This window comes from Strigops habroptila, chromosome 1, assembly GCF_004027225.2.
Source record: "Strigops habroptila isolate Jane chromosome 1, bStrHab1.2.pri, whole genome shotgun sequence".
Lineage (NCBI taxonomy): Eukaryota > Metazoa > Chordata > Aves > Psittaciformes > Psittacidae > Strigops > Strigops habroptila.
The window spans coordinates 21244591-21257619 of record NC_044277.2 but is presented as its reverse complement, the minus strand read 5'-3'; the positions used below and the strand labels follow the sequence as shown (position 1 = coordinate 21257619).

At 39.8% G+C, this 13029-nt stretch overlaps 1 protein-coding gene across 3 annotated transcripts in view; it reads right to left on the bottom strand.

Moving 5' to 3' along the window:
* Nucleotides 1-1510: 1510 nt before the first annotated feature.
* The window catches only part of YWHAZ (tyrosine 3-monooxygenase/tryptophan 5-monooxygenase activation protein zeta), a 28574-nt gene continuing 17055 nt past the window's right edge, over nucleotides 1511-13029 (bottom strand). For all 3 annotated transcript variants that reach the window (XM_030472218.1, XM_030472384.1, XM_030472305.1), the window contains exons 3-6: nucleotides 10811-10934; nucleotides 6988-7151; nucleotides 6801-6896; nucleotides 1511-2587 (exon numbers count right to left, since the gene is read on the bottom strand). In XM_030472218.1, the coding sequence (XP_030328078.1) occupies nucleotides 2528-2587; nucleotides 6801-6896; nucleotides 6988-7151; nucleotides 10811-10934 (444 nt within the window). In that variant the 3' untranslated portion in view covers nucleotides 1511-2527. The remainder of the gene's footprint in view (nucleotides 2588-6800; nucleotides 6897-6987; nucleotides 7152-10810; nucleotides 10935-13029) is intronic.

The following is a 13029-nucleotide window of genomic DNA, read 5'->3' as shown; positions in this document are numbered from 1 at the left end:
CTTCATATTTTGCCCTTAAAAGCACAAAATACCTTTTCTGTTGTATTCCACTGGTCCTCATTTGATTATGTGCTTTTTAAATTTCAGTCATACCTTGATTTCACCAGGCACATGGAGTAACTTTTCAGAACCCTGTCACCTCACAACATTCTTCAACAGTTAAAGGTTAAAAAAACAAAAGAAAAAGGTAATTTTCAGGTCATATTATTTCATATAGCTTAAACTGAATGTTTAAAGCAGTTTACCATGCAAGTTGAAAGTCATTGCAGTATCCTTGCAGTAAGGGAAGCAGGGAACATCTTCATTAAAGCCTAAGAGAGAACTCACGTCTGCTGTAGAGCGAGTGATGGTCTTTCCCTTCTACAAGTAGATCCAATATCCCCAAAGGAATTTTTTAGTCATGGTCTGCCAAGTTGCATTGCCCCCAGACTGGAATGCAGCCCTTTGTTTTGTAAATGTATTTGATGAATGCTTTTTCCTTTTGACAAGTGCTTTCATGTATTAAAGAAGTCATTGTTGGTTTTTTTTCCAGTAGTAATTGAGGGATATCGAAATTCTCCCTTAGAAAGTCTCATTAACCTTTGCCCTCCATATTCTTCCCTGCTTCCTGTTCTTAATCAGATCCTAATTTTTATCACCTATTATAACAGATTATTAAATTCTGGGAATAGTGACCAGTGTCCCTAACTACTTTTCTAAAGGTTTAAGATTATCCTACCCACCTTTTCTACCATCTTGATCCTTAAAATCCGGGACAAAGGGCTCAGCAGCTTCTGGAAATGGAGCACCACATTCCAAATGCAATGATGTATTTTAACAGTTTTAGTCAGCTTCCCTCATGCTGACTACATAAATACAAGAAGATACAGTTCAATTATCTTCCAATTATCTCAGTTCTTGAAAGAGAAAAGTTTAATGTTTGATACTGTTTGAAAATAAGTCTCAACTTATTTGTAATTATTTCAGTTTCAACCCGAGTGTCTACAAATGCCACAGTTATTCTGTGAATACCATCAGTGCAGACCTTGCTGAGGACAAGAAAAGGAAGAGCATCATTGCTCTGGGGAGCCTTCCCACAAACTGAGCTGTAATGCCTAAACCCTGTGAGCTCTGTGGAGGCTCCTGCTCGGTTCTCCTTTGAGGAGTCAACAGCACCAAGTTATGCGTATCCATAAAACCAGGCCTATCCCAAAGGTCAGCTCTCTAAGAACTCTGTATGCCTTTTGCTGTAAGTCTAGGGACCATATGTTTGTTAAGGTATCTCTAGAGGTCCAGCTAGACAGTCAGAAAACTGTAGGCATCTTGAAAACTAATTGTAAACTGATTAATTACAACAATCTTAAAGTCAGATATGAAGTATTCAGTCTTGGCTTCCCTGAAAGTAACTAAATGCCTAGATGTATATTAAGATTTTCCATAATAAAAATACTTCCACACTAGATTTGTGTATACTGCTGCCATACCTCCAAAAGGTGTGGGAAGACAGATGACATGAAATCTACACCAAAGGTAGTTGAAAAGTCCATTCATAAAACTTTTATTCCACTTACATCAACTTAATACACATGTTCTGAACAGTTATGTTTGAATTGTTCATGAAAACTTCATAAGACATTAAACAAAGCTAGCCATCATCTCAAGTTATTTCCCTGTTAACTATTTTTACAGCACATGCATGTTAGGCAAGTATCAAAAAAAAAAAAAAAAAAAAAAAAAAAAATCACAAAAGCAAAAAACCTAAAAAAGTTAAATACATGGGTTTTTGTTGTACTGCTGTGCTCGATATACAGTGTCATTATGGATATCAAGCAATTCATTTTTTACTGCATCTTTACTTGTACATTTGTTCTTAGGTTGCTTAAACCATTTAAATACAAATAAAATGTGTAGCAAAAATAATGAAAGCAACAGCAGGTAACTTTACAAATAATGGAATGTGAACCGTTTCTCTGTCCTTCTCTAGAGAAAGTTGACTGGGTTATCAAACTGTCTTAAGGAACACTTCAGCTGCAATCAGAGATGTACACTTGATTGGTATATTCCACAGATCTCACATGTTGACTTGACATGCAGTATCTATGGGACATCAGTTGATTCACAGCCATGTGTGCTCCAGCTCGAATATTCATACTAACTACACCTGTGGCTGCAACTGATTATCCCTTTTTTCCATCGTGACAGACCAATATGCAAGCACTCGTTTTTGCTTGACATAGAAAGCTGTTTTAACACTGGCCTTGTGGGAAGCCACAATGTACCAAAAGTACTATGCCAAACATGTAAAACTCGTATAAAAATGTCACAACCCTATATTGGCCACCTCAGATGAAAACAGATAAATTCCCCAAATGTTAACTGGCTCTATTCCCCTAATATTAAACAAAACCACATGGGAAATATAGAAATCCAAATAGAAGTAACATAAACCTGTCAAATCGTAAACAAAAACTATTTGTGGGACAGCATGGATGACAAATGGTCTACTGTGTAAATTTCAGAATGAGGCAGACGGAAGTTGGAAGGCTGGTTAATTCTCCCCTCCTTCTCCTGCTTCGGCTTCATCTCCTTGGGTATCCGATGTCCACAACTGTTTGAGAAAGAGAACAGAGTAAAATATGTAAGATACTAACATCAGTGACTAATATTTAATAAGGAATTGTTAGAAAGAAAACCTAGTTCTTGAACAGTAATTTTGTAAGAGGTCCTACTAAGCACACATTAACATGAATGTAATTGTTGGCTATTACAAAATGGAAATCTAGCCCTAGATGACCCAGCCCTTTACTGTATTTAATGAGGAAGTCCATGAACAGTCAAACCCAAAGTTTCACATCCACAAGGCTCACTAAAATACAATATAAGCAGGCAAGAATCAGACCTACAGAACAGATAAGTGAGAATCAGGACCTAACAATTCTTGGTTTCCTGTGGATATGCACCTTCTCCTCAAGCCAGCTTTGTGCATCCTTCTGAGGAAAGAGCTTCAGTAAAGCTTTTTCTTCACATCGAGCATTAACCTTTTCTTCAGAACAGGCATCTCAAGGTTTTCTTTTGTTTTTAAAACCAAAAGCATTTCACCTAAATCTCTATCCCTTGGCTCTATTCATGTCATTCATTCCCCTGCAGCATTCATGCCCCTCTCGCAACTTTTGAAATAGAGAGCTTCCAAACTTAGAGAGCAGGGCAAGGAGGGAAGAAAATCAGGCTAAACATGAAGTGTGCACAAAATCTCATTTTCAGCTCCATAAAATCATACTCGGGAGCCCTATATCAAGATTAAGGACCAACTAAGGAAACTAAGCATCGGTTCCAGACCAACACCCAGCGGAAAGAAATTGTTTTGGGAACCAAGTATTTTGCCACAGTGGATGCTTCCCGACTATTACCAGCCCAGTAAGATTTGCAATCTTTATAAAGTTCCAGCAGCATTAACTGAATCCTTCACGCTCTATAGCATAAGGTGGTAAAATCTAAGACTAATTCTCTCTCTACCTACAGCTCAGTACCATTACGGTCTCACAAGATGCTTTTAAAAAAAATTCCATCATCAGAAACATTTTATCCTTTCCAGGAATACAAGACAATAGAGAAACCTGCATCCAGCTCTGGGGCCCCCAACACAGAAAGGATGTGGACCTGTTGGATTGAGTCCAGGGGAGGCCACAAAGATGACCAGAAGGCTGGACCACCTCTGCTATGGAGACAGGCTGAGGGAGCTGGGCTTGTCCAGCCTGGAGAAGAGAAGGCTCCAGGGAGACCTTAGAGCAGCCTTCTGGTACCTAAAGGGGCCTACAAGAAAGCTGGAGAGGGACATTTTACAAGAGCATTTAGAGACAGGACAAGGGGGAATGGCTTTAAAGTGAAAGTCGGCAGATTTAGATTAGATATTACAAAGAAGTTCTTCCCTGTGAGGGTGGTGAGATATGGGAACAGGGTGCCCAGAGAAGCCATTGCTGCCCCATCCCTGGCAGTGTTCAAGGCCAGGTTGGATGGGGCTTGGAGCAACCTGCTCTAGCGGAAGGTGTCCCTGCCCATGGCAGGGGGTTGGAACTGGATGATCTTTAAGGTCCCTTCCAACCCAAACCATTCTGTGATTCTATGAAGACCAGTAACTTTGCTGTTGCTCTGAACATCATACACGGTATCTGCGCTCAACGCTCCTTGCTGAAGGCATTAAGCACAAGTTATTTTACTGGAGACAACAGCACATGGGAGACAACAGTTTGTTTCTAGCTCCTGCACTACATTCTATACTATGTTATTATAATACTGCATGAGTCTCAATGTCAGTGCTACTTTTATAAGGAACAATTAGTAAGAACAACTTTATTAGAGGCTTCTATTCTAAATCCTCACCTCTAGAATAGAGACTCATAGAATCATTTAGGTTGGAAAGACCTTTCAGATCATCAAGTCCAACCATCACCCCAGCACTCCCAAGTCCACCACTAAACCATGTCCCTAAGTGCACATCTTTTAAATACTTCCAGAGATGGTGACCCCACCGCTTCCCTGGGCAGCCTGTGCCAATACCTGACAACCCTTCTGGTGAGGAAACTTTTCCCAATACTCAATCTAAACATACACGTACTTCTATTCATTAAATAAAAAGGGCTTGACTGCTATGAGGAGGATTACCAATTGAGAGCACAGTTTAACAAATCTGCTGGGAAAACACAAGGCCCTTAGAGGGAAGAGATGTCTTTTTATTAAAGAAAACAAAAGAATTTCGTAACAGAGCAAAGCAGGAATTATCTAGCAATCCCACTAAAACAGATTTAGACTTGGTATGTTAAACAACCCTCTGAACACTTCTCTGCCTCCAGTCCCTGCTGAGCATGAACACACTCAGCTTCTTCAGTCATTCAAGACAACACACAAAGAATGAACAACTGAGGAAACCTTCTCCTGCACATACTGATCAACATGCTGAATCACTGTCAAAAGCCTACCTCGCAGATTGTAACAGACTTGCCTAACTAGCAAAACAGACCCTTTTTTACATTTCTGGAATTCACTGCAGTCTTTGTCAGCCACACATACATCAAAAGTTACTTTCTACCTCAAGTGGAGACCTTAGAGCAGCCTTCCAGTACCTAAAAGGGGCCTACAAGAAATCTGGAGAGGGACTTTTTACAAGGGCATTTAGGGATAGGATGAAGGGGAATGGCTTTAAGATTAAAGAAAGTAGATTTAGATTAGGCACTAGGAAAACCAAAATTCTACTCTATGAGGGTGGCGAGACACTGGCACAGGTTGCCCAAAGAAGCTGTGGCTGCCCCATCCCTGGCAGTGTTCAAGGGGCTTGGAACTGGATGATATTTAATGTCTCTTCCAACCTGAAGCATTCTATGACCATTCTGAATAGTTGTGGAAAAACATGGAATCAGTGTACTCGTACAGGTCATGCTAGGCATTGAAGGAAAGACATATTCATACAAGAGTATGGAATCCTGCAGCTGTCTACAGCGTTCTCTCTTATAATAGAAAGCTCACATCAATTACCAGGCCTACTACTGTAATTCACACACTATGGTAGCTCAGTCCAACTTCTGCTCTTGTATGAAACAATTTGCTTTTCAACTCATATGACAAGCTTTACATTATTTTTAGTGGGAAGCTAGCAATTAAAGTCAGCTTCTATTCTCTATTTCAATACCACTTATTCAGAGGACAGCTCTTGAGCAATCTCACTCAAGGGGACAGTACACACAGACACTGAGAGCAATGCCAACCCTGTATCTGTCTCCAGTAAAGAGCTTGAGAAATCTCTTCCATTTGTTTTGTAAGCAACAGCTGGAACAATCACAAGTAGTTTTTTCAGTAGTGGTGCTATTCTAGTGGAAAAGGTTCCAAGGAACAGGGAAATAAAGCGTTAGAAACAAAACCAGAAAATACGGCAACTCCAACGTTACGCAGCTGTACAACTTTACTTCTGGTTCTGTTAAAAGAAGTCCAGGTATTTCGTAAAGGTCTCCGATATCAGACTACAGGGGCTACATCTGGTGACAAGAGATGCTTCTTATTGTTTCAGTTCTTGCTTGCAGCTCTTCCCGCCATGAAGACTGGGGAGTGAACTATGCCATTAATTACACTATTGCATGTTTGCTCACCTTCCTGTTTCATTCGCTTTAGATGCTTGTCTTTGCCAGTTTTAAAGTTCAAAGTAGGTTAACCACCACCCCCATCCTCCCCAAGATGAAGATTGTGATTACTTTGACAGAGCAACAAATCTTGATCCATAACTTACAGCACAGACAACTGTGAGACCAAGGGGAAAAAAGAATTAAGATGGTTGTTTCACAACTGCTATGGAAATAGCCTGGCTAGTGCTGATTCCAACTGCAGCTTTACCAATGTTAAAGCCAAAACAAAAAACTAAACCAACCAACAGGTCCTTAAATGGACTTGCTAGCTTTGTTTGCAGCTCTAATGGAGGATCTGTTCCTTGCACACACAATCACATAGAGTAAGCTACATGAAATTTGACATTGGTTTTGAAGAGGCAAATGTGACTGTATTCTCAAATCCTGTAATAGTTTTGCTATGTCACTTAAATTCCTTGAAGAAAAAAAACCCTGCAAAAATTGGTCAATCTGTCATCTGTCAGAAAACTGTGTTAATTAGTGTGTGGACAAAAAAAGATCAGGCAGGAGAAAAAGATGTAGCTCAGAAACATGAGGTACCATCAACTCGTCTGTAAGTAAATGACAGACACAGCTCCACAGCCAAGAATGAACTCTGAGTGCCCCAAAGACCAATCTTGTTACCAACAACATGCAAACTTTAATGATACTCACTGTCAAGTTGTCTCTCAGTAACTGCATTATTAGCGTGCTGTCTTTGTATGACTCTTCACTTAATGTATCAAGTTCAGCAATTGCTTCATCAAAAGCCTAGTGTTATAAAAACAAACAACTCCATTGGCCATGTGACAAAGGGTTATGCCAATAACTGAAAGGGAATTTTTGCCTGCCTTAGACTTACCGTTTTTGCAAGGGAACAGGCCTTCTCCGGGGAATTGAGAATCTCATAATAAAACACAGAGAAGTTCAGAGCCAGACCTAATCTGATAGGATGTGTTGGCTGCATCTCCTTTTTACTGATTTCAAAAGCTTCTTGATACGCTTGTTGTGATTGCTCCACTATCCCTTTGGGGGAGAAAAACCACACACACAAAAACCAGAAGTAAGCAATTCACATATTGTACTCAGACATACAATCAGGACTTGTGTTCACACTTGCATGAACAAAGTATGTTAAGAATGAATGCCTGTGAATGAGCATTTTACCAAAGAAATCACTATTTTATTTTTACTAAATTAATTTTTAAATTATATATTTATCTATAAAGGAAGTTGTCATTGATCAAATCACAGGTTTGAGTCGCTCCCTGCCACCCTGTTACTACTTGTATTTACAACTGTTTGCAGCAGTTTTGTAGCACTTGAGGAATATAAAACCTGCCACCTACATAAAAGGTACAAAATCAAGGTTTTAACTGCACACTGACTTGATACAGTACCAAAAATTCTATGTCTTTAAACACAGCAAAGCATTACAAATCCACATTTTAGCCACACCTTTGCCTATCACAGCCTTTCAGTAACAATCATCTATGAATTTCCATTCAAATTGCCTGGCAAAGACAGTGTGGCATACCTCAAGCCAAATTAGATATATATTTTTAAAAGCTTCCAACATAGTTCCATTTCCAATGTAGATATAGAAAGCATTTTTACCTAAATTCAAAGTGATAGTACCTATAAACTTTGAAGTAAGAGAGAGAAAAAATAACAATTGGGCTGTTTTTAGAGACTAATCTTTTGCCATTCTCTTAACTGGTTCTTTTGTACAAGTTCCAAACTCCGGGTGGAAAAACACCCGACTATAATGTGAATACTAAGATTGAAGAGCTCAACAGTTTCTATTCTCACTGAATGCACTTGAACTTAGGAGCACACTATGCCTGCACAAGTCAGAGATCATGGCCCAGCACAGCCCACAAGCTGGACTATGCCCTTGATGACTGCAGAAGGCAAGAGAGGTGCTGGACACCAAATACAAAGGGACCATTGTTCCTACACTCTCCAGGATGGTTAATACCATCTGAGAAGAAGGTGGGCAGGAAGTCATTCAATTCAGATGCAAAAGGACTCCAATCCTAACATTTCTGGATCAAACTAGAAATGCATCCAGCATGATCTCTGCAAGAACAACAGACGTGTTTAAAAAAAAAAAAAAAAAGAATCTTAGGCACCAAGGACTCAAAAAGACATCAGTATTTAAGCCACAAGTACTCCAAGTCTGAGAATAACTAATAGCAATATTCAGGATGTCTATGCAATCTGTTTGTTCACCTGCATGTATTCATAAAAATTAAAGCATTATATTGTCCTCTTCCAACACGGAAGGGGAGAAAACTCATTGCCCAATTTATTCTTTCTTTGTTCTCTCTACGTTCTTCACAAGTAATAAGAGTGTTTCAGAAAAATCAGACAACTGTCATAATGCCTTGGAAGTGACCAGAACTTGGTGCAGTAGAGTTGAGAAGCATCAGGTTTACTGTAAGTTGAATTTCAAAATTGTGAGAGGTGTTTTACTCTTCCCATAATAGAAAAGCCTTAGAAAATGGCAGTTTGAAAGGCAAAATAAGCAGCACGAAAACCAAGTAACTTCAAGGAATGAAGCTGACATTTTATTTTTTCATAATTTTTCCTTAACATAAATAACTTTAAAAAAAAAAAAAAAAAAGAGATCATATTTATCTCCTTATTTGAGAAAACACAGTTATCTTTTGAGCAGTGATTTGGGAACTTAGTGTAAAATTGATGTATTCTGTTAGTTCTAAATCAGTCACCCAGTCTTCAAAAGTTGCAAGATTTTTAACCTTGAATTCTTTAGAAAATGTTCTGCAGTTCCAAGGCTAAACCAGCTGGCTGAGGTACCTGTTTGACATTCCTGCCCACTACACTGCTGTAAGAAAACCCCAGTTGACAACATAAACAAGCTGGTTTATGAAGATAAAAGTCCCATTCCTAGAGCTGGGAGCTTTATATTGTTGCTGTATTTACTGCGAAAGGCTGAAAGAATACCATCCAACAAAACGGCCATTATTTCCTAAACAGTAATTATCAACTGCTCTTCAAGGTCACAGCCAGCATACAGGAAAAGCCTGTGACATGAAACACTTGGGGGGAGGAAGAGAATAAAAAAATCCCTTAAGTTTAGGAGCCACAGTAACTATGAGCTAGATGGGCTTTCAAAAATATTTTCTTCACCTGGAAACCCACTAAAAGCTGCTCAGCCAAGAGACTGGCTTACAAATGAACTTCCAAAGCACTTTAAACAAAGATTTTCACAGTCTAATTTTAGATCCCGCAACTTAATCCTCAACAGAAAAAAACCTCCGGACTCAAAATATTGTACCTTCTATGCATGTGAATAGGTTACTAAAGGGAAAATACAATTACTCTCTGTACAGCAACAGATATAAAGTACTGGTTACACCTGCAATCCTGCAGTCACCAAGACTGAGTCAGTTCGCATGCAAAAAGCACTAGACGTCAAATCAAGCTCTGCTATGCCAAGTCTTAGCATCTTTACGCAACTCCCTATTATCCAGCGTACCAGGGAAACTGGGCTACCTTCTGTAACTTGGATATAACACATATACCACGAAGCTAGAGCAGACACGTTTCAAGTCTGTTTCACCTCTGTTTCTGGCAAGTCATGCAGATGTCTTTCTATATCACACTGGGAGAGCTTATTAGCTTGAGCCGCACAAGGCCACAGGGGCACCAAACGTTCAACAGCACCACAAAGAACCTGGCAAACATTACAGGAGGGCAGAGTTCCACCGAGCATCAGCCACACAGCTGAGCAGTTCTCCAGCAATCCCTGAGCTTCCCAAGTCCATGCACTCAGATTGTTTGCACACCCCAAGCATCCCCTATGTCTGCAGACTGAGCACAGACTAACCTGACTCTGCAAGAAAACAGCCAGCAGAAGTTACCAGATGGGGCTCTGTGCTGAAGTGTGCTGATCTTAAGGACACGCTGCCCTCAGTCCTAAACTGGCTCCAGGAAAGAGATTTGCACTGTCTGCAACAAGCTGTATCTAAACATTATGTATCGTTCTGAAGTTGACTCCGTATGGAGTCAACATGTTGTCAGAGTGTCTCTTCATGTACAGCAGTTAAGCCACCTAATATATTAAGTGCCTTATATTAACTTCTCTATATTTAGATGAAGACAACCTACCTGCAATTACTACAAACTGTTTATATGAAGATACAAGAAATTTGAGGAAATAAAAAACATCTGGACATTAAACCACCGCAGTTATGGAAGAAATTCTCCTAAAAGTAAGATTAGTTTTATCACTTCTTTTTTTGCTCCAGTCTCTTTGATTCCTGAACCTATGCAGACTTTCTGTATTCTGTAGAGACGCAGGAGAAATGGCACAAACAAGGCTTTAAAAAGATACCAGACTGACCTTCTACAAAGAGGTAAAAACCAACACTCAGCCAGGCTGAAGATGCATAAACATGTATGCATGCGTAAGTTAAGACTTGATTTCAAGGTTTCATGACTGAACATTTGTTCCCTGCTTCAAATGGCAGGTACATGGGAACTTTCAGAACTCATTTGAAAGCCAACGACCTATGATTTTATTTCAGCAAACAGAAAGCCTGTTACTAAAGAAATTTATGTCCAAATCAGAATTATTCTAAGATTAGAGTCATGTCACCGCCCCACCAAAGGCAATCTAGTTTGACAAGATTCAGCCACAAGCTGACATACAATACCTTTCTTGTCATCTCCAGCAGCAACCTCAGCCAAGTAACGGTAGTAGTCTCCTTTCATTTTCAAATAGAAAACTTTGCTTTCTGCTTGCGAAGCATTAGGGATCAAGAACTTTTCCAACAGAGACTAAAAGAGAAACAAAGAACACACTGTTTTAATCAAACATACTTCTGCATCATGCTGAACCAACAATTCAATTATATTACAATCTATTTCAAAGTCAAGACAGCTTTACTTTTTGCCTATTTTCTTTGCACCCTACGTAGCAAATTCAGCTACAGAGAACGTGTTCTGGATTGCAATTCTAGGTACAAAAAGGAATGCTGTATGCTGTGACCTGATGGGGAGAAGGCTGTGTTAATGTAGCAGATGACTCTTGTATGACCAAAGGATGGCTTTCTATAAGCCGTTACACAGCACCTTAATAAAAATAAGGTAATCCAAAAGTCTGGGCAGAGGGTATGCAATGGAAGAATGTCTGCATCCACAGATAATAAAAGGATTTATCAGCTGCCAAATCGGAGACCCAAGTATCTTACATACATAGGCACTAAATAAGCCTCATTAACCTAGTTCTCATTAACTGGAATACTGTACTGGCATTGCCAGCAAGAAACTGCAAGATGAACCTGGATTCTTGTGTTTCCAGACAGCTGACAGCCTGACAGGCACCTCCCCAGCACTGAAAAGGATCCTCTCTTTGACTTTCTGTGCTGCCTTAACAGGTGTTCCCTACATCTTCCAAAGCAAAGGCAGCTCTCTGGAGTCACTCCACCAAATCCTCCCTGGGGGCTGCCACTTAACACCAAGTTTTTCTAGATTATTCTAACTGCTTATTAAATTAACATAGTAAGTTCCCAGCCGAGGCAGTCGTATAATTTAGCAAGAGTTTTATTATGATGAGAAGAAAAAAGGAAAGAAAAAAAATCACTAGCTCCAACACATTTAGTCAAATTAAGGCACAGGCTTGTCAAATTTCTTGATACTGAGTGCTTAAAGTCAGACTTTGAACGAAAAGCCAGTTATTTAAAAGCCAGAAGTAGTACAGAAATGCTTGAATACCCAAAATGAAATCAGAAGCTGTTACATGTACTTTGCTGATACTATGTAGCACATAATTCTTTAAACGATATTTTAATAAGCATTTTGTGTGTCTTTTTTCCCCCCTGTAAATTAGATGACTGATATTTTGGGTTTGCCTCACTGTTTTTAGCTCGTATTTCCAACGACACCACAGAAATGGACAATTCTAATTCAGTTCCAACCCACAGAATGATGGCTGCTTTACAGTACTTCCCTCTAGATAGCACCCTCTGGGTTAAGCAAGGATCTTGCATGACATACTTGTAGGATAGGCACAGCCTGAATATAGTAGGTTGTAACCACCGTACTGTGACACAGGCACTTGTGGTACCTGCTTTGCTCAACAGACCAACTGACATAACGCTACAGAACACTGATTCACAAAAAGAACAGATAAACAAGTTTGGGTGGGTTTGGGTTGTTTGTGTCTCCTCCTCCCCCGTTACAGAACTGCTAATTCATTTATATAAATTGTGAATATTTAGCTTGGTAGACTCAAACTTGTGTGAAACCCCTCAAAATGAAGTGACCCATTATAGCTCGTTTCCATCTTAGCAGACAGGGTTACTGAAGAAATCCAGCTGACAGAAAGCAAAGTCAGCCAAGATTCAGCTACACCTATGCTCCATTGAGATAAAACCTGTTAGTGGACTTACTTTATCGGTTTCAACATAATGGAAGGTTTTTATTCAATCATCTTTAATATTAGATATTTCCAGTACGGTGGAGATTGGGATACAGCTTCATTTTACTACCATGCAGAGAGACATCAAAAACTACTGTGTCCCCTTGCTTCTCATCCCAATGACAGCAGAGACAATCCTTTGGCACAAAGGGAACACAAAACAAGGCAGCAGAAGTATTTTTATGGAGCCAGCCAAATGGGCTGCCGAGCTGCCTTATGCCAAAGGCACCCTTCTGGAGGGCATAGCACCATGTGAGGAGAAGGGTTCGGAACCACCTCTGCCCCAGCACGGCTGGAACAAAGCAGAAGGCCATGAGGTATATGGGTCAGCACTTCAGTGCTCTGTAGCTACTTACACACTCAGTTCTCACCATTAGAGAACTTCAAGATTCACAGCTATGACATTTTTCATGAGTGCCAAGAAGCTCTGACTTCAGTGACTGCTGAAGGTTA